At 37.7% G+C, this 22494-nt stretch overlaps 2 protein-coding genes across 5 annotated transcripts in view; one reads left to right on the top strand and one right to left on the bottom strand.

The window, feature by feature from the left end:
* SLC25A40 (solute carrier family 25 member 40) overlaps nucleotides 1-15148 on the bottom strand; it is a 42412-nt gene extending 27264 nt beyond the window's left edge. Inside the window, exons 1-4 of one of the 2 annotated variants that reach the window (XM_037066119.1) lie at nucleotides 14735-15148; nucleotides 8173-8238; nucleotides 3990-4110; nucleotides 247-306 (exon numbers count right to left, since the gene is read on the bottom strand). In XM_037066119.1, the coding sequence (XP_036922014.1) occupies nucleotides 247-306; nucleotides 3990-4086 (157 nt within the window). In that variant the 5' untranslated portion in view covers nucleotides 4087-4110; nucleotides 8173-8238; nucleotides 14735-15148. The remainder of the gene's footprint in view (nucleotides 1-246; nucleotides 307-3989; nucleotides 4111-8172; nucleotides 8239-14734) is intronic. The other variant, XM_037066120.1, reaches the window with a different exon arrangement.
* A 138-nt stretch (nucleotides 15149-15286) lies between these two features.
* Nucleotides 15287-22494, top strand: part of DBF4 (DBF4-CDC7 kinase regulatory subunit) — a 30568-nt gene continuing 23360 nt past the window's right edge. For 2 of the 3 annotated variants that reach the window (XM_037066117.1, XM_037066116.1), the window contains exons 1-2: nucleotides 15287-15598; nucleotides 16965-17137. In XM_037066117.1, coding sequence (XP_036922012.1) covers nucleotides 15553-15598; nucleotides 16965-17137 — 219 coding nt within the window. In that variant the 5' untranslated portion in view covers nucleotides 15287-15552. The remainder of the gene's footprint in view (nucleotides 15599-16964; nucleotides 17138-22494) is intronic. The other variant, XM_037066118.1, reaches the window with a different exon arrangement.

Raw genomic sequence — 22494 nt, 5'->3', positions numbered from 1 at the left:
CTCACTTGTGAGGCATACAACCAAATATAAAATCATCCTCTGACTTAATTAGTAGGTTCATAAAGTGTTACACATAACATATTTGTTTTCAGCCTAGAAAACTATGTGATGAGAAACTGCTTCTGCATGAGGATACAGAAGCATCAATTTTTTTTAATTGACAATAAGGTTAACATTCAAACAAAAATGGATGCGGTAACACTGAAAAATCTAACATAATGTTTCCAGGATAACTGGTACATGTACCTTTGAGAAATAGGCTATGTTGGGCTTGGAGTCGAATTTTAACAACATCCAGGGGCGTCACTGTGAATACACATAAATTTCAATTAGCAAGTAATACACGTCAATTTAGAGATGTTTGTCCAAAGAACACAAAATACATGGTGGGGCAAAAAGTAGGTTTACAGTTCTGAGTATGCAAAACAGAGTTTATTCTTTTTTACAAATATTTTATTTATTTATCTTTAGAGGGGAAGGGAAGGAGAGAGGAAGAGACACATCAATGTATAGTTGCTTCTCCTGCAACCCCTGCTGAGAACTGGCCCCTGCCGGGAACTGGGCTGCAACCCAGGCATGTGCCCTGACTGGGAATCGAACTGTGATTATCTGGTTCACAGGCTGACGCTCAATCCACTGAGCTACACCAGTCATGATCAAAACAGAGTTTATTCTTATTCTCACTAACTAGTTTGCCCCAACCTGTATTTTGAATCACACTTTTCTTCATGACTATACAATGGATAAGATTATTTATCTTAAAGTGGTTTTGAATGTAATATTCTAATTTTTGCCCTTGAATTTTGTTTGAAGAGGATGAATGTAAAGATAATGTAACTATTTCTCTCACAAGTGAGAAAATGTCATTTAAAATACTTCTACAACTATAGAGGACTTCCGCCAAGATGGAGGCATAGGTGGAAACACTGCCTTCTCCCACAACCAAGTTTGAATACAACAAAGGTCTGGAGAACAAAGACACAGCCAAAGAACAGAAAATTGAATTATACGGAAGTCTGACTACAACTAACAGTTCAACCAGGAAGGTAAGAGGGGCGGAGCCAGCAGCGGAGCAGGGTCGGGCAGGACAGGTCCCCTGACCTAAGTGTGTAAGTAGCCCGGACCCAGTCAGGGTGCGGGGCAGACTGGCCGCGGTAAACACATTCGCGCACAGTGAGACGTACCATGCAGGCCCCAGGGGGCGAGGGCTGACGGTGGTGGCACACTCGAGTACAGTGGGACGAAATGTGCTGGCCCTAGTGACTATGGCTGCTGCTGCACCTGTGGGGGCCGCGGCAGGAGGCAGCAGGCGGGACGCCATTGCTCCTCGTTGACCCCGCCCCCACATACAGCGTCACGACCCAGCAACTGAGTTGCCCTGCTCTGGTGAACACCTAGGGCCCTGATCCTGCTATGTAACAGGCACAAACAGCCCAAAAGATGGTGCAAGAAGAACTCAAAGTTCCAGAGCCCATAACTCTCAGCAACTGAGAAATTGCCAGCCTCTCAGAAGCACAATTCAAAACACTGTTTATCAGGATGCTCACAGAACTGGTTGATTATAGTCACAAATTAGAGGAACATATGAAGGCTAAACTAATTGAAATGGAGATGTCCAGGAAACCAATAGTGATGGAAAGGAAACTGGGACTCAAATCAATGGAATGGACCAGAAGGAAGAACTAAACATCCCACCAGAAAGGAATGAAGAAATGAGAATTCAAAAAAATGAGGAGAGGCTTAGGAACCTCCAGGACATCTTGAAACGTTCCAACATCCGGATTATAGGAGTACCAGGAGGGGGAAAGAAACAGCCACGAGTGGAAAACATATTTGAACAAATAATAAAGGAGAACTTCCCCAGTCTGGCAAAGGAAATAGACTTCCAGGAAATCCAGGAAGCTCAGAGAGTTCCAAAGAAGTTGGACCCAAGAAGGAACACACCAAGGCACATCATAATTACATTAGCCAAGACTAAAATGAAGGAGAGAATCCTAGAAGCAGCAAGAGATAAGGGGACAGTCACCTACAAAGGAGTACCCATCAGACTGTCAGCGGATTTCTCAGAGACCTTCCAGGCAAGAAGGGGCTGGAAAGAAGTATTCCAAGTCATGAAATCCAAAGACCTACAGCCAAGATTGCTTTATCCAGCAAAACTTTCATTTAGAATGGAAGGACAGATAAAGTGCTTCTCAGATAAGGTCAAGTTCAAGGAGTTCATCATCACCAAGCCCTTATTATATGAAATGCTAAAGGGACTTATATAAGAAAAAGAAGATGAAAAATATGAACAGTGAAAGGACAGCAAACTCACAGTTATTAACAACCACACCTAAAACAAAAGCAAACCAAGAGGACAGCTAGATCAGGAGTGGAACCATAGAAATGAAGAACACATGGAGGGTTAGCAACAGGGGAGTGGGAGGAGGAGAAGGGGGGAGAAGGTACAGAAAATAGCATAGACAGTAGGTAGAAAATAGATAGGGGGGAAGGCAGGAATAGTGGGGGAAATATAGAATCTAAAGAACTTGAGACACGTGGTTATAAACTAAGAGGGGGAGAATGGTGGGGGAGGGAGTGTGCGGGTGGAGGGGAATGAAGGGGGGGGAATAGAACAACTGTAATGGTATAATCAATAAAATATATTTTTTAAAAAACCCTGGCTGGCGTAGCTCAGTGGATTAAGCACAGGCCTGTGAACCAGGGGGTCTCGGTTTGATTCCCAGTTGGGGCACATGCCTGGGTTGCAGGCCAGTTCCCTGCAGGCCAACTCCCAGCAGGGGACACACAAAAGGCAACCATACATTGATGTTTCTCTCCCTCTCTCCTTCCCCTCTAAAGGTAAATAAATAAATAAATAAATCTTTAAAAAAAAATTCATCTGTAGACCAACACACACACACACAAAAAATACTTCTACAACTATAATTCCATCAACTTTAAAACTAAATACTAGTCCAAAAGTCTATTTGAATATGGAAAAGAACTCTGTCTTGTAAGTAATTAATAATCACACAATATTAGCCTCCCTAATCTATTAAATTTACCTGTATCAAATAAAAACTATTGTTAATATAAATTTGAGTAAGCTAGTTGTAAGTCATCTTTGTCACCAGGTTATATTATTCCACTTGGGAACAGCACAGAAAAGAATGGTTTTAATTTGTATGCTATATTTGCCCAAATAGAAAAAATGCGAAATAATAGTACCAAAGAAAAATTTTCCTCATCTGAGAATTATCTCTAAGGCTTTCACAAACCTAACGTTCTGATGTGATGTAACATACTACCATCCTAAATTGATTCATTTATGTTTGTTGTAGTCATTTGCCATTTATTTAAATAACCAGCCAAGTTAAAATCATTAAAATGCTGAACTATCACGTAACTATGTCATTTGGCTACATCTACAAGAAACTGACTATAAAAAATAGAAAAAATGTGATCCAGAGAAATTTTTAAAATTCACCATTAATATAAGCAGAGTTAAACAATTTGTATTTATTGCTATTGTAAATTGTCCAAATTTTGTATTATTCATTATGCTGATATTTTATTTCATCTTCTTGTTTTCTTTTGTTCAAAAAGAATAAAAGTTAGGGAAGTTTAACACTGATAAAAACCACAACAAACTCCTGATGTAAGGCCCAACTTTACAGATGAAAAATGAAAAAAAATGAGATAAAAATGAAGAAAAATGAGACAGATGAAAAATGAGACAATCCCCAAAGTCCATTTACCCTGAGAATGACAAAGCAAGGACTAAAACTCAAGCCTCTTATTTCCCTGTCTTGTGTTCTTTTCAAGTTATGTTGATGGAGAGATATTATCATTCATGAAAGATGAATGGTAGATAGTATTATTATATCACAGATGGTAAAGCTCAAACAAATTAATTCAGTTACATAATATGCATCATAATGTACACTAATTTTACCCATTAGTGATATCTACATCATAATCTACATCATAATCTACACCAATTTTACCCATTAGTGATGTCAGAATAGCTCCAGTACAAGAGGCAAGCATTTGTTGAAGAGGTGTCACTTTGATAATCGGTGGTACCCCTTCTTCAGGATCCATATTTTTAACTACTTGAAGACAAATCTGTTAAAGAAAAGCAAGATGTAAAATAAAGTTTAATGGAAAATGCCCTCAGAATTGACTGGTATATATTAAATGAACTATAAAAACGAGGAAAATGGGGACAGGCTCATAGATGGAGAGCGGGCTGACAGATGTGGAGGAGGAAGAGGTGAGTGGGTGGAGGGACTGAGCAAAAAAGAAAAAGGACTCGTGGACCTGGACAACAGTGGGGTAATTACTAGGGGCAGGGGGAGGAGCATAAGGGGACTAAATGGTAATAGAAAAAATATAATAAAGATTAAACTTAAAAAACAATAATCAGTATTAATATCAAAGGACAGGCTGTGCCCTGGCTGGTGTAGCTCAGTGGATTGAGCACAGGCCTGTGAACCAGAGGATCGCGGTTCGATTCCCAGTCAGGGCACATGCCTGGGTTGCAGGCTGGTTCCCTGCAGGCCAACTCCCAGCAGGGGATGCACAAAAGGCAACCATACATTGATGTTTCTCTCCCTCTCTCCTTCCCCTCTAAAGATACATAAATAAATAAAATTTTAAAAAAACTTAAAAAAAAAGGACAGGCTGTGACAACTATCAAAAGTAAATATCTAAGCTGTGTACACAAAGACACTACACAACTGTCATTAACAGAACACAGTCTCTGACTTGCCAAAAAGGGTGATGTACTTCAGCTAAGCTGTGTGAATAGCATCAACTTGCAAGAACATTAATAGGGCATTAAAAAAACAGACTCTGGCTACGTATCAATGAAAGCGGCTGACCAACAAGACTCAGAATCTGTGAATTTGGCCATTTAAGAACTACTCAGGTACAACAATATGGTACAGAGTTACTAGCAAATTTGGCACTATTTTTAGTGCGTACCAAAATCTGTTGCATAGTATAAAATAAAATCAAAACACATAACCTCCAGAAGCAACATCTTAGAGCAATTTGATGAGAAAAACAAAATGTACTTCCTAAAAAGTCAGTTAACAAAAAAAAGTATAAAAATCACTTATAAACTTGCTATTTAAAAATAACCACTGGCAATATATCGGTGCCATCATTCCAAACGTCACCTGCACACAAATACATACTTGAATATGCAAATGATGTGTGTTCATATTATATACAGGGTGGGGCAAAAGTAGGTTTAGAGTTGTGTGTATGTGAAACCAAGTTTATTTTTATATTATTACTGGTTAATTACTGTATTATTTTCCATACAAACAACTGTAAACCTATGTTTGCCCCACCCTGTATATACTATATGCAGATGTTTTCTGCACAGGCAGACTGCATCTAATTAATTAAACATGAATCAACATTTATGTATTTTTGTACATGCATCTTTTGTGAAAAAATGGTGACTATTATTGTATGCAAACTGTAATTGAAAAATAAAATTAAAAAGTAGGTTACTACTATTCCCATTGTTCAGTAGACCACTTTGACACTTAAAAATATAAACACTGTGCCCTGGCCAGGTAGTTGGAGCATCATCTCATACACCAAAGGGTTCTGAGTTTGATCTCCAGTCAAGGCACATGCCTAGGTTGCGGGTTCGATCCTCAGTTGGGTCACATATGGAAGGCAACCGATTGATGTTTCCCTCTCACATTGATGTTCCTCTCTCTCTCTTTCCCTCCCCCTCTTAAAAACCAATAAACATATCCTTGGGTGAGGATTAAATATAAATATAAATATATATATTTGACATATCTTTATAGTGTCAATAAATATAGCCTTCCATTATCATTTCTAATGCTTAAGGTTTTTTTTTAAATCTTTGCCTGAGGGCATGGTCATTGATTTTAGAGGGAGAGAGAGACAGAGAGAAACATTGATCAGATTAACTGCCTCCCCTAGGCATGCCAGCAAGGAGACAACACTGCAACCCAGATATGTGCTCTGACTGGGGATCGAACGCACGAGCTTTTGGTGTACCAGATGGTGCTCCAACCAAGGAAGCCTCCTTGCCAGGATGATTCTTAGAGTCTTTAATTTTATTAATTTAATCGGTCATATATATTGTTGGATATTAAGTTTACTGCCAGTTTTTTACTCATTCATTCATTCCATACATTTTCATGATAAATATCCTTACACATACAACTTTTTGTGGCCTTTCCATAATTACTATGAGAAAAAGTAAGATTGCTGGGCTAAACAAAAACTTGAGACAAAATTCTTTCCAATTTATAATTCTACTGGTAGTCTATGAGTTGCTATTAACCCACAACTTCACCAATCTCTAACATTCTGTATCATTTATCTTTTTCTGAACAACTGCAAAATAGGTTGCATATATCAATCCTTTTTATCCTAAGTATCTCAGAATATTCTCTTACATAATCAGAGCACAATTATCAAATTAAAAGAACTTAATTTTGATAGTACTCCAATTCATATCCCAATTTTGGTATTATTCCAACAATGACTTAACAAAAATGAATGGTAGTTTTATTGCTTCTTTAGACTTTTATTATTCACCTAACTAGTTTAAAAATTTTTATTGAATTTATTAGGGTGACAGTGGTTAATAAAATTACATGTATAGGTTTCAAGTGTTCAATTCTATAACACATAACTTGTATATTGTATTGTGAGTTCACCATCCAAAGTCAAGTCTCCTTCCATCACCATTTATTCCCATTTTAGCCTTGTCCACCTTCCCCATCCTTCTTTCTCTGTGATAATCACCATACTGTTGTGTCTATGAAACGTTGTTGCTGTTTTTTGGCTTAATCCCTTCACCTTTTCACCCAGTCCCCCAACCCCCTCCCCTCTAAAGGCTGTCAGTCTGTTTTCTGTATCTATGAGTCTGTTTCTATTTTGTTTATTTTGTTCATTAGATCCCATATATGAGTGAAATCGCATATCTGTCTTCTTCCCACTGTCTTATTTCACTCAGCATAATGCTCCCCAGGTCCATCGATGCTGTCTAAAGGGTAAGACTTCTTTTTTTACAGCCACGTATTCTGTCGTGTAAATGTACCACAGCTTTTTCATCCCCTCATCTACTCATGGGCACTTGGGCTGCTTCCAAATTGTGGCTATTATAAATAATGCTGCAATGAACAGAGGGGTGCACATACTCTTTTGAATTAATGTTTCAGTTTTCTTTGGATATATTCCCAGAAGTAGAATGAATCTCTGTGCTGCAAGGAAGTTCCATTTTTAATTTTTTGAGGAAACTTCATGCTGCTTTTCATAGTGGCTACAACAATCTGCATTTCACCAACAGTGCACAAGGGTTCCCCTTTCTCCACATCCTCGCCAATACTTGTTATTTGTTTATTTACTGATAACCATTCTGACACTGGGAGGTGATATCTCATTATAGTTTTAATTTGCATTTCTCTGATGATCAGTGAGCATTGTTTTATATGTCTATTGGCCATCTCTATGTCCTCTTTGTAGAAGGGTCTATTCAGGTCCTTTGCCCATTTTTAACTGGATTGTTTGGGTTCTTTGGTATTGAGTTTTATAACTTCTTTATAAATTTTGAATATTAACTCCTCATCACATGTATTGGTGAATATGTTGTCCCATTAAGTGGGTTCTTTTAATTTCACTGATGTTTCCTTTGCTGTGTTAAAGCTTTTTAGTTTAGATGTAGTTCCGTTTTTTTTTTCTTTCTTCCTTTCTTTTGTTTCCCTTGCCCAAGGAGACGTATCAGAGAAAAAATATGGCTACAAAAAATGTCTGAGATTTTACTGCTCATTTTCTTCTGGGATTTTTATGGTTTCAAGTCTTACCATTTAAATCTTTAATCCATTTTGAGTTTATTCTTGTGTACAGTGTAAGAAAGTGGTCTACTGTCAGTTTTTTGCACTTATCTCTCCAATTTTCCTAACACCATTTGTTGAATAGACCATCTTTACCCCATTGTATGTTCTTGCTTCCTATGTCAGTATTAACTGACCATAACGGCATGGGTTTATTTTTGGGCTCTGTTGGATCTGTATGTCTATTTTTATGCAAGTACCATGATTACTATGGCCTTGCAGTATATAGTTTGATGTCAGGTAGCATGATTCCCCCAACTTAGTTTTTAGTCAAAATTACTGTGGTACCCACCTGGTTTAAGTCTTTTCCTCAACTCTGTGCTCCAGTATTTTGTTTGTAACATCAGTAGCTGAAAATCTGCAGTGGAAAAAAAAACCTGTTTTATATTTTCACATAGGGAAAGCATAACAAGCCTAATGGAAAGGAAGAAATACAGTTCCTAATGGAAATAAGAGTTTTCAGAATACTTTCTGAAAACAGAAATTAACATTTATTGAATGCTTCTAGTCAGTGCTTTGAGGATTATAAAGAAAACTCCACAAATGGAGAAGACAGTGCTTGAAGAATAATAAAAAATTTAAAAAATTTAAAAATTAAAAAAGAACACTCCACAAATACTAACATTAGTTATGAAAGTATTTTAACAAAAACTTCCATTTATCCCAGTAAATATATTCCACTTGAAAAACAAACTATTCTATAACCTGAACACATTGATCAATCTTAGATTATTAAGTCAAAAATAGATTTTGTGATGTAAAATTAAGTATCCAGCATCATCTATAACATATTTTAGAGAAAAAAAACTGAGCTGAACCTAAGTAATCCTTTAGCTTTAAAGTCCATTCTACAGAATATTCAGAGACTAAAGTAACAGGGTAAATAAAGGATGCAGTAAAATAGGAGAAAGTGTAACACTCTAGCCTTTAGGAAAAAAGACTCTTCAACAAATGAAAGGTGAGAAAAAAGGTGGCAGGGAAGGAGAACTGTTTCAGAATCAAGGAATCCCATGAAACTGAACAACCAAATATGTCTTGGTTAAAAAAGGAAACTTTAAAAAGCCAGTTTAATGGTAACTAAAGAAATCTGAATATGGGCTAGATATCAGATAATATTAACAATTACTATTGATTTTGTTTGGTGAAATATGGTTATTGTGGTTATGTAAAAAGTGTCTTCTTTAAGAAATCCACACTGAGGTATCAAGCACTAAGTGTTATGAAAATGCTACAGTTTACAATACTTTATAAAAAATAAATATACTGAAATGTTAACAATCTGTTAAGTCTAGTTAATAAATATGTCATAAGTATATCACTGTTCTGTATTTTTCTGGGAAAATGTATAAAACAAATATTTTTAACTCCTAAAATTTATGTAAAATCTTCAAGTCTAAGAACATACTCCTAACATCCATTTACATAAACACAGTTCCTTTAAGTATAAAGATAATACACAGATGCTAGAATACAGATATATTCCTCCTCCAGAAGAGTAAAAAGGCCTACAATACTTTATTTTGACAGTCATATCAGCAAAGTTGGAAACCTGAGTATGTTCACCTGAAATTAAAGCCAAATAAAATTGATACATTTCTATCAATTATTCAGAATTGAAGGGACAAAAACTGTTCCTAGACTCTCTATTCCATTCTATTGGTCAACTTACCTATTTTTAAACCATACCACACTGTATTATTACTGAGTCCCGATAAGTCCTTATATTTGGTAGGGGAAGTCTATCCTCCCTGTTCCTCACGTAAGTTTAAAAATTCAGGTTCCTTTAAAAACTTCTTTGAAATTTTGAATGGAATGAAACTGAATCTATAAATAAATTTAGAGAGAATTAACATCCACAAAGAGCCTATCCCTTCATTTATTCATGTCTTCCTTACTGATGTTCTGAAAAGTTTCAAAATTTGTCCTAAAGATCTTCCATGTTTGTGACAGGTCTAACTCTAGACGCTTGGTAATCACTGAAACTAATATAAATAGTACCTTCCTTTGACATTCTCTCTACTGCTAGCATAAACAATTGATTTTGTATAATAATCTTATACCCAGCCAACCTTGCCCAAAGAATCTCCTCATATTTCTAATTACTGAGTAATAATAGACTCTTGAGTTATTTCATATAAAAATTTATACTGTCTGCAAATATTTTATACCTGCTATTTCCAAACATCATGCTACCAACTTAATTTTCTTATTGCACAGGATAAGATTTCCGGCACCATGTTAGATAAAGAGTAGTAAAAATAAGTATATTTGTACCTCAATTTAAAAAGAATTCTTCTAAGATTTTCCCATTAGGATGTTTGCCACAGATTTCTTCTTTTAAACAGAGACTCTTTATCACATTAAGGAATTTTATTTCTAATCTTAGTATACCATGAAGATTCCTTCTTTTTTATTTCAGCTTTACTGAGGTAAAAATGACATAATATTATAAAATTTTAAAGCACACATTATGGTGATTTGATGTACATACACACTGTGGAAGGTTCCTCCTTTCTACTAATTAAGACATCCACCACATTTATTTATTTATTCCTGTAGATGAGAACATTTAAGTTTATCTCTTAGCAAATTTCAATTATACAGCACAGTGTTATCAAATACAATTACCATATTTTACATTAGATCCTCGGGCCTTATTTATCTTATAGGCGGGAGTTTGTAGCATTTTACCATCCTCTTCCTATTTCCCCCATTCCACCAGTCTCTGGCAGCTACTTTCTGCTGTTTCTGTGATTCACTTTAAAAAAAAAAAAAGATTTCCCATACAACTAATAACACGCAGCCGGCAGTATTTGTCTTTCTCTGTCTAGCTTACTAGACTTGGCATAATGCCCATAAGGTCCATCCACATTGTCACATAGCAGGATTTCCTTCTTTCTCTCATGGTTGAATGTTCCATTGCATGTATGTATGTCTAGACATACATGACATTATCTTTATGTTGTTTACTTTTTTTTACTATTTTATTGAGAAATAATTGATACACAATGAAGTACATATACTTAAAGTATATAACTTATAAGTACTGATCGCCTGTAAAACCATGACCAATCAGCAAAATGAACATAACTGGCACACCCATGGGTTTCCTCCCCCTGCTCTGTAATTCCAAGAACTGCTCCTGCTCTGAAACAACTACCAACCTGCTGTCCCTACAGATGAGTTTGCATTTTTGAGAACTTCACATGAACGGAATCATAAAGGAGCTATGACTATCCACCCATGTTTAAGTCTTAAGTAAATAAGTAGGAGTAAAATGACCAGAACAAATGGCAAATGCGTACTTAACTTTTTAAGAAATTGCCAAGATGTTTTCCAAAACATCTAAGACAAAAAAAGTAGGTAATGAAAAAATTGAGAAACAAAAATATATGGCACAAAAAATTGACAAGGTCTTGTTAATAATTTCATTAAATAAAAATGGATTACATTACCCAATTAAAAGACGGCAACTGAAAGGATAAATTTAGAAAGTATTGATCTAACTCATTTTAGTTCAAAAGAGAAACTATTTATGATAACAAAAGAGGGGTTATCTCTGGTGGGAAAAGGGAGATTAGAGCAGGGAATGAAATAACCAGAGAGAACAGAAATGTTCTATGGAGTGGTAATTATATATATATGTGTGTGTGTATATACATATATATATATAATTGTGTGCATATATATATGCACACACATATTCATGTATTACAACTCATCAATCTGTATGCTTAAAATGGGTGCACTTTATTTTATATGGATTTTTTAGAGTATTAAATTTTTAAAAATTGAGAGGATGAGTCTTACAAAAAACCAGTCTCACCAGAGTAGCCCATTGTAGGTACTCAATCAATGTAGAAGAAAAGAGGAAGTGGGATAGGTGAGTACATTGTTGTACAGTCATGGCCAGATATCAATATGTATTCTGTGTTACCCTAAAGGAATTCACAATCTAGTTCAGAATATAATATGTAATCTTTGAACCAGTTCATTATTCTTTACACCTCCTACAGGTGCCACGGCAGCCTCTGAATTATGCTGCCTTAAAGGGATCCACTCAAATTTTGAATCTTCCTGTTTTCCTTGTTCTTCTTTTGACCCTTCGTGGTGGTGTTCAAGGACTTAACAGGCTGAACTTTCCCTGGTTTCCCAGCCACGCTCACAGGAGACATGGACTTCAGTGCCATGGCCTCTATCTATCCTTTCATATGCTTAGCCTGCAAAACTAAGGCCTTAACCTCTAAAAAACCTTAGGCCCTTAAATTCACCAAGGCAGTGAAAATGAAATAATAAAAATAGCAACAGAATACACTTCAGAAGATAGCACATCAATACTTGGTAAATTAATCAAACAGGAATTCTTGAAGGCCCCAAATAAGCAGGAGATAACGGCTGCATCTAAGCCCGGCTTGCTATGAATATGAACAATGAACAATTGCCAGCCAGGTGGAGACACTTAAGCAAAAGAAAAAAAGATAATACTACAGAAGAACGAATAAATTCATTTGTTTAGACTCTAAGAGTAAAAACAATTACATTTGTCTGATATAGCCTGAAAAGGCCAATCCTCATTTGATAATCACAAAAGGTTGCTGCGTAATTGTCATCATTTACAAATGAGACCACCTAGCAAGGGAAGGTTAATACTTGCCCACGGTCATTAAACTACTAAGGAACAGAACCAATACTGAATGAATTCATTTCTCCTGATTCACAGCTAAATGTTCATTTAATTAGATCCTTCTACTCAGTGTTTTTCTACTTTTCTTAATAAAACTCATTAACCAAACCTCTCACCACAAATATTGTTCTTGAATGTAGTCTTCTTACCTGAAGCACACCTCAACATACACTTTAACATAAACCTTATTCTCTTACTTATAGCCCTGATTGCTGACATAATACATAAGGAGGTTTCTATACTTATGGACCATAGATATAGGACCAAGTGCCTCTTCTGGTGGCTACTGAAAGGGCTGAGTTCTGATAATAACATTTTTAAATACTATCACTGGGTTACATATTACCTAGATAGGTATTAACACTATCCAGTAAGACAGACTTTCTGCTTTCACAGCAGATGTTTGGCATTATCACCTACAATGCACGCAGGTGTGTGTCTAAAAGCATTGGTTACAACTATGTTACTGTCCTTCCTCATTAAGGAAATAAGGAAGGTAACTCATCTTTCACTAGAACACAAAATGGGCTTCCAGTTTTTTATTTCTTCCATACAAACATGTTTAAATCCTTCCCATAGTCCCTAAACTTTCCAAAGACCCAATCTTCCCTTCCTATCACCATAATTCCGTACACTGAGATTTTTTGCACGAGTGTACCCAATCTGTTTCCACTTCAAGCCTATTGTTACCTAGCACAATACTCACCTTAGCCATAGACTGAAATTCTCACTAAAGCAACCAATGGCATGTTAAACACGCGAATCAAGGCCTATATTTCAAGTCTAAGCCTTTTTGAATTCTTGAGGATAGAGAAGCTAGTGCAGGGTTTGCTACAACTATAGCATTCACTGAGCTCTCCCTGTGCTAGGTATTGTACTAATAAAGCTTTCAAAAATGTTTGATGTAATGCTCATAATATCTGAGAAGTATTAATTACCCCTTTTCAAAGATTAAAACTGAGGTTCAAAATTACCCAAAGCCATATAGTTAATGAAGCCTGCATGACCCCAGTGTTTACAATTCTGTGACTTTTGATAGTAACCTTTGTTCCCAGTTCTCTTCCTAACTCTGGGGCCTCTTCTCCGTCTCTCTCTCTCTCTCTCTCTCTCACTACTTCCTCACCACTTCTCTTACTTCACATGCTCTCCTAGGCAATTCCACTTCCTCCCAGGACTGCAGCTACACTCTATATTTGTGTTTCTCAACCTTTTAACATTTTTATAAATATAAAAATCTTGTGCTTTTTCTGTAGTTTACATTTTGAAAGTAGGTTGTTCTTCCCAAATAAGAGTTTTCACGTACAGTATGTTTGTTTAAACTACACACCTCCTCCTGCCTCTCAGGATCCGATAACCTCTATATCACCCCATGACTCAGAATCAGTGGTTGGTCTGTATGCTGTCTCTCAAGTCAATCAATCTTCCTTCTCTTTGTTTCTTCCGCTTCAATCTTTCCTGAGTTGCAGACTGTCTAATAAAGATAGTTCCACGATTGTCTCCCCAGGCCCTTCAACTTAAAGCCTCCACAACAAAACTCTCGTTTCCCTAATCCAACCTGAACCATCTCTTTGTGTTCTCCAATTTGGCTAAAGGTATCCACCCTTGTCTATGCTTTCAAGTACATATTTTTGAAACGGTGTTATTGGCATTAACTTCCCTGAACTACCAGGGGAAAAAAATCAACCATTAAATAATGAGTACCTAATAGGGCCAGGAGTTAAGAAATGCAAAATAATACAAGATTAAATCCTCTTCTTCCTTGAGTTAACAAGCAGAAACATACTCAAACCAATTTTTTGTGAAGTGTTTCCCATCTACAAAACAAAATTAATGTACTTTACAAACCATAGTAACTTAATCCCTACTATAATCCCATTACCATCCCACGTTATAAATGAAAAAACTGAGGCTCAAAGTGATTAGGTAACTTAACCAAAGTCTTACAGGCTGGTAAGTGGTCGGTCCAGATCCAAAACCCTCGACTGGAGATTCAAATTCCCCTCTTTCATTTATTGTTGCATAAACTCACACACAATAAAACAGGTCTGTGCGAAACAGAGGTCACCAGAGAAGCACACACAGTCAAGTGCAAAAGATGCGCTCCAGGCGGGGGACTCCTGGCCCGACCTCCTTCTATGCACCCCCTCACCCCCAGCCCGCCGCCTCTCACTTCAGCAGGTCCCTCTGCGGCCTGTCTTCGGCCAGCAGGGTCCGCGGTGACCGCGGGAAATACACGCTCTGAGACTCTAGGAGCGCTGAATAGGGATTGTCGCCGCCTCCGGGTCAGGCCCGAAACCGAGTCCGGGTTCAGCGCAGCAGCTAAGCCTCCAGGCCACTGGACAGCAGACCCGCCAGAGATAAGCGTACCTGGTGGAGAAGGCAGCTGGACAACAGGCGATCCCTGCAAAGCAAGAAGGCGGGAATGATACTGGTAGAGGGCCTCGCCAGCCTCCGGCGCTAACTGCACCCGCCACCTTTGGTCAACTGCGAGGCGCAAAGACTGCAAGAGAGCGCAGAGACGCGAAATAACCAGTGGAAGAGCGGGAGCAAGAGGAGGAGGGCATCGCGGCTGGGAGGGGCGGGGACGGAGACAGGGCTCGTGGGGCGGGGCGCGCGGCTTGAGAGGGCGGGGCATAGGGGCGGAGCGTGCAGTGCGAGGAGCAAGCACTTGGGGGCGAGCGCGAGGCGGGGTGCGGCGTGAGAGGGGGCGGGGCGCGCGAATCGGCGCCGCGGCCGCGTGACGCGTTTTCAAATCTTCAACCGCCGCAGCCCACTCGTTTGTGCCTTCCCTCTTCCTCCTCTGCGCCTGGAACCCGGCTCCGGCCCCGGAAACCCGGCAAGCAGAGGCGCTCTCTCTCCTGCGTGGGTGTGGGAGTCTGCGGAAGGGGAAAGGCGACTGGCCGGTCGGCTGGCCTCCAGGGGCCGCGTTTCCTCGGCCCCGGACGCGACACCCTTCCGGAGCCGGCATGTAGGGGTCCGGCGGCTGCCATGAACTCCGGAGCCATGAGGATCCACAGCAAAGGACACTTCCCGGGTAGGACGCCCCTCCTCCGCCCGCAGTCCCTTTAATCTGTTCCTGGGTCCCACCCTGGATTCTTGAGAGAGATCCCCTCGGGGTCCCGGCTGCTTTCCTGGCCTGTGCGTCCTCCTGTGGCCCGAAGGGGGGGCTCGCTCGGTTCAGGGTTGGCCTCCAGGAGGGAAGGGATCTGGGCCCGGCCTTCGCGCTCTCCGCGCTCCTGGCGCGGCCCCCAGGTCCAGGTGGAGCCGTGGGTTGTAAAACCCGAGAAGAACAATGTGCGGACCCGGGAAGTGGCTGGGGCGCCCTCAGGTTGCGCGACTCTGTCCTCGGAGAGCAGAGGTGCTCGCGGCTCTCTTGCTTCGTGGTTGAGTTGGGGGATTGTGGGGGGACTTCTGGTCTTACTCTTCGATGCTCTTCGCCCACAGCGTCGGAACTTTTTGTATGTCAGACACGCCGTTGATGTTTTCATATAAACAAAAGCAAATGTCCATTTTCAGTCTTTTTTCATCTGTAGTTATGTGTGAGTATGATACATATAGAGACTAACTTCCAGTTTGTGGACAGATTGTGCTCAGAAAGTTANTGGGGGATTGTGGGGGGACTTCTGGTCTTACTCTTCGATGCTCTTCGCCCACAGCGTCGGAACTTTTTGTATGTCAGACACGCCGTTGATGTTTTCATATAAACAAAAGCAAATGTCCATTTTCAGTCTTTTTTCATCTGTAGTTATGTGTGAGTATGTGATACATATAGAGACTAACTTCCAGTTTGTGGACAGATTGTGCTCAGAAAGTTAATTTTTACAGCAGTTTGGATCTCAGATCTCCTTTTGAAGGAAGTAAGATGAGTGGTGACTTGATGCCTCAAAAGGCCCATTCAGTTCCTGACAGATAGACACTGTCTCCCGGCGGGAAACTGAACCGTGAGCAGTGAGCAATCTTGGGGGACCAGATCATTCTGGGTAACACAGGTTTCTTGCATTGCTGAATGTTTTAACGTTTTAAACACCAGTTTTTAGTGTTCAGCTGAATGGCCGTGCTCCAGAAATGTTTGTTCAGTAAATAGTGTACATTTTAAGGAGTAAAATCTTTCAATAAGGTTATATATTGCTCCCCCACCTTAGTACATAAAACCTAAGCACATGACTATTTCCTTCAGACTCAGCTATTGGCTATAACAATAATTAGCTTACAATATAGTATCTGCTAAAATACATAGGGCCTTTTGCCATTATCCTAAGTGGTACTACAAAGAAATATGACATATTGTTGGGATAAAATTTTTCCACTCTGTAATGTGATCATTGTATAAAGAACTATTTTTAAAACATTAGGAATTTTCTGTCTGCAAAAACATCTAATTTTAAATTTTTAAACAATAGGTGGAATTCAACTCAAAAATGAAAAAAACAGACCATCTTTGAAATCTCTGAAAACCGATAATAAACCAGAAAAGGCCAAATATAAGCCACTTTGGGGAAAGGTATTTTACATTGACTTACCTTCTGTCACCATATCTGAAAAACTGCAAAAGGACATTAAGGATCTGGGAGGGGTAAGTCAAAATCATACATTGACAAAAGAAAAATTTGTAACTAGTACTTTCTAATATGTAATCACTTAAAGTTTTCATTTTGGAAAATGTGTAACCTTATAAGCACCAAGCTCAAAATTTTTATCAGCTCTATATCAGTAAGGGAAAACCATCTGTTTAACCTTTTATAGCATGACAAAACTTGAAGGTTTCTGTGATTATTAGTTTAGTGTAGAGTTTACCAAGTGTGAGAAGTAAGACTCCCTTGTCCTGGTGGAACTGCTAATTGCCTTCTCATTGTAATGTTGGGATGTCTTCCAGGTAGCAGGGACTCCTTGCTTATGATTATTGGGGAACTACATAAATTTGTCTGGATTAGCATAATACAAAGAATGTTACTAACAGAACAAGTAAAGCCTAAGAATTAAAATTGCGCTTGAGTGATAAGATTCTCAACAGAATGCATGTCATTAAGGGAACAGAATTTGGAAAGGCTTCCTTTCCTTACCTTATTATACATGGAGTAAATGATTAGGAAATAAGAAAATTTGGGTAAAATTCTAAGGTTTTCTTAGGATTAGGGTTAGTATTAAGTAAATTTTAGCAAGTAAGTCTTAGATTTTATTAATTCATTCCGTTACTCTTCCTGTTAAAAAGGTTTCTGCTGTACTTTAAGTTTAAAGTTAATATCCTGAACAGATCCTGTTATATCTGGAATAGAAATTAGCAGAACAAGTAACAAGTTTGTTAAAATTGTTTATTGTTACGATATTTTATTTACCTCTCTTTGAATAGCTCTTCTACTTGTTTGCTATTCATTTTCTTAAAACGTAACACATTTTGTCATAGAAGTAGCACATATCATAATAACCATGTGACTATTCCTAAAGGTCACATTTTGTGGTCCATATAGACAATAGCACCTCTCAGGAGTGTCTTAATTTGTTAAGGACCTTAGACATTGAGTAAAGACCCTTTCATTTTCAAAGTTAAGTACTTAATGGTCAGGAAAAGGTAAATGTCTGGCTGAGGGTAAGATTAGCCTAATTCTCAGACTAACATGCTACTGCACCGTTCTGTTCTTCTAGCAATTAACCAATTACAAAGAGTAGCTTTCTCATATATGGTGCATATCCAATGAACCCTTCCAATTTAAATCATTGATTTTAGATTTGTGCGTTTAGCAGTGGAACACTTCAAACAAAATCATATTCAGAAGTTCAGTGTGTAAACCAATAAAAAGGACTAGTTATAACAGCAGTATAGAAGCTGGTGCAGGCACTGCTTGCCCTGTCCCCCTTTTCCTTTGTCCTCTCAGTCCCATCAGTTCCTGAGGCACATACAGGCAACAACAAAAAAAAGTTTAATCCTCACCTGAAAGTATGTTTATTAATTTGAGAGAGAAAGAAACATCAATGAGTGAGGTAAACATCAATCAGTTGCCTCCCACCCATACTTGCCACTGGACAGGAGATCAAACGCACAACCTGGGTGTGTGCCCTGACTGAGGATCAAATCTGCAACCTTTTGGTGTAGGGGATGATGCTGCAAGTAACCGAGCCGCCCGGCCAAGGCAACAAAGTTTGAATTAACTTATGCATTAGATAATAAAGACTTTGGTCTTATACATTTGAAATCTTTATCCTAAAAGGGTTTGAAGTAGACCAGTGAAGTGAGGTGCATATTTTAAGGGTGTAAGTTTCCAAAATTTTCCCCGAGCTATTGATTTTCAACTGAATTTTATCTATTAACTTTATTCCTCAATTTCTTTTTGAAAAAAAATTAATCAAATTCTGATCTCTCCGCATACTACCTTTCTAATAATTCAGTGATGTCCTGATTTCTCTCTGTAGCACATTATTATTTTTATCACTAAAAATGGCTTTGCTATGAAGATCTCCTAGTAAACTGTAAAGGAGTTTTGACCTCTAGATACTAATTCAAGAGTTTTAGGATTGAACTTTAAATACTGTTTGGTTTAATAGATACTCTTTGGAAAAAAATGTGCTGATTAGTTAAATTTTTATGATTACTTGGTCCCTTTTGTAATTTGTCTTGCTTCAGATTATTACCATCTTTGTTCTTTTCTATCTAGAGAGTGCACTTTTGACAAATTCAACCACCAATGAAGTCCGACATAATAGGAAAATATCTTTAACTGTGGCAAAGAAAGTAACTGTTACAAAACTATCTAAAAAGGACATGGAACCAGTCATGTTTAGGTCTATGTCTAAGCAGTTTGAACTAAAAATAAGGCAGTTGGAAAAGAACAGAGATATAAGCACAGATACCTTGCCATAATAGGAACTTGAAGACAGTTACTTGTTTGATGCTCATTGTGACAATGAATCATCTGAAAATAACAATAGCTAATAATTTGAAGACTGATAAAACTAAGCACTACAGGGCATAGTATTAAGTGTTATGTTACAGTCAAAAATGAGTCTGATGTCCATCTTCCTTCAGTTAGGTAGAGATGGCATGGGTACAATTAATTTTAATACAACATAGAATGTCAGGAAGAGGGAAATGTAACATCCAACTGAGGAATCTTGCAGGCCAGTTTGCAGACACATTTTGAACTCAGCTTTGAAGAATGAGTATAATTTGGATGTGGAAATTCATTCAAAAATTATTCCACCAGCATCTCCCATATACCAGCACTATTTTAGATGTACTATAACATTAGATGTACTCATAACATTATGAGTACTTTAACAGAAATTAATGTAGAAATTGCCATTAGAATATAGAGATGGAATTGATTGGCTCTGCCTTTAGAAATTACACCAGAGATACAGTTTGAGTCAAGTCTTCAAAGCCTACTAATACACCAGGCTGAATGAACAAACTAAGTAGAGGAAAGAACATATTCAAAATGTATGTATGTGTGCATTCTTCAAGTAACTACTGAAATTACAATATAGCTTGAGTTTGGGAACTAGAGGGGGGAAATAACAAACAATGTTACTTTGGGGTCAAATTGTAAATAAATTTTACTCACTACTAAAGAATTGTAATTCAAGCTATAGGAAGTGGAAAACCAAAGGAAATATGTAGTACTAGCGTAAGGGCAGACATATATAAGGCCATTGCAATAGAGAGATCAGAAATCAGCCCTCACGTAAAAGGTCAGTTGATTTTCAGCAAGATTGCCAAGACCATTTAGTGGGGAAAGGACAGTTTTTTCAACACCTGATGCTAGAAAAGCTGGATATCCACATACAAAAGAATAAAGTAATACCCTTACCTTATATCATATGCTAAAATTAATTATAAATTAATCAAGATCTAAGCATAAGACCTAAAACTGTGAGAGGAATGTATAGGAAAAATCTTTATGACATTGGATTTGGTGTTGATTCCTTGAATACAACATTGAAAACACAGGCAAAAAAGTGAAAAAATAGAAAAATTGGACTTAATTAAAATGAAAAGGTTTTGCTCACCAAAGAGCACTATCAAGAAGGTGAAAAGACAACCCACAGAATATGAGAAAAAAATTTTGCAAATCACGTATCTGATAAGGGATTGATATTCAGAATAAATGAAGAAGTCATACAACTCAACAACAAACAACAGCCTGATTTAAAAAATGAGTGAAGGGCTTGAATAGACATTTCTCCAAAGAACTACAAATGGCCAGTAAACATGGAAAGAGGCTCAGCATCACTAATCATTAGGGAAATACAAATGAAAACCACATGCAATACTATCTCACTTCCATTAGGATGGTCACTATCAAAAAATAAGTCTTAGTGAGGATGTAGGGAAACTGGAATCCTATGCACTGTTGGTGGGATTATAAATTGGTATAACTGCTATAGTAAATAGTATGAGCATTCCTCAAAAATAAAAAGTAGAATTGCCATATTATCAAGCCATTCCACTTTTATGTACATACCTAGGGGAATTGAAATCAGAGGCATGAAGATTATATTCTTATAAGGGGGGACCCCCCCAAAAAAACTGGAATTTATTTATAAAAAATTGTGTGTATTTTTACATATTTAGACTTAAGTCACCTTCAAAGCACTCTTCATTTGGTGCGATACACCTATTGAGATGTTTTTTTTCTATTGCCCAAAACAGTTTTTGAACTTGTTGATTTTGATGCCTTTTAAAAGGAGCTTCTGTTTTTTGTTTCACCTCTTCCACATTGGCAAACCATTTTTCTTTGAAGATTTTTTTCATCTGGGGAAACAAAAAAGTCACTCAGGGTGAAATTGCGTAACTAGGGAGGGTGGGACTTGGGGGTCATGCCATTTTTGGTTAAAAACTTCTGTGGGAGGATGTGCTCATAAATCTCCCATCATGAAATGGGCTAATGTGTTGACAGTCTTGAAAAAAAAATCACGGAAGCTGAATGCAGCCTCTCACTATAACGCCAGCTGGTACACTGGTACAGATGGATTCATAAAACACTTACTTAGTGGGAGAAGGCTATGCTACAATGTGCCTGTTAGCCAAAAGGTGGGAACAATCCAAATGTTGACAGATGAATGGATAAACAAAATGTATATACATAAAATGGAATATCATTCAACCTTGAAAAGGAATAAAATTCTTATCCATGCTAAAATGTTGCTAAGTGAAATAAACTAGAAACAAAAGGGAAAAAACAGGATTCCACTTACATGAGATACCTAGAGTAGTCAAATGCATAGAAACAGAAAGTAAAATAGATGTCCAAAAGGGCTGGGGAGAGTGGGGAGTTATTGTTTTATGTATGTAGTGTTTCAGCTAGGAATGGTGAAAAAGTTCTGGAAATTGGATAGTGGTAATGGTTACACAACATTATGAACGTATTTAGTGCTACTGAATTATACACCTAAAAATGGTTAAAAGGGTAAATTTGATATATTTTATCACAGTTTTTAAACATGTAGGAGATTAGGCTTCTCTTGAGAAATTGGAAACTGGCAGTGCCAGGGCCATGAATCTATGAAAATGAAAGCATTTGATGTGTAAGTTGTCCATTTGTATTCCTGCTGGCCCTTGTAGCCATTTGAGTGTAAATCCTTGGAATAAATAAAGGGATACTTTATTTACTTTTTAATGAAAATGTTGCTCAGGTAACAAAAAAAGGGGTGAGGGGAGTAGTGATTTGCATTTAACCTGGGAGCCACTGGCCTTAGCAGTACATTCTGCTTAATGCTTACATGAAATTAACTCATCCAAGACATGTTTTGTTTCATTTTTAAAAATTATCTCTACATTATAAGATCCTATAGAAATTAGATAAAGCTCTTTAAAATATTTTAGGAGTCTGTAGTATTTATTTCTACTTATTTTAATTTTCCATGCTCTTGGAATGGGAGTGATCTTCAATAATACTGACTTTGGTACATGTGTTTATAAATTCAGGCATTTAAGTA

This window comes from Sturnira hondurensis, unplaced genomic scaffold (assembly GCF_014824575.4).
Source record: "Sturnira hondurensis isolate 20B ecotype Veracruz unplaced genomic scaffold, ASM1482457v3 Scaffold0016462, whole genome shotgun sequence".
Classification (NCBI taxonomy): Eukaryota; Metazoa; Chordata; class Mammalia; order Chiroptera; family Phyllostomidae; genus Sturnira; species Sturnira hondurensis.
The sequence above is the reverse complement of the archived record's forward strand: the minus strand, read 5'-3'. Positions and strand labels throughout refer to the sequence as shown.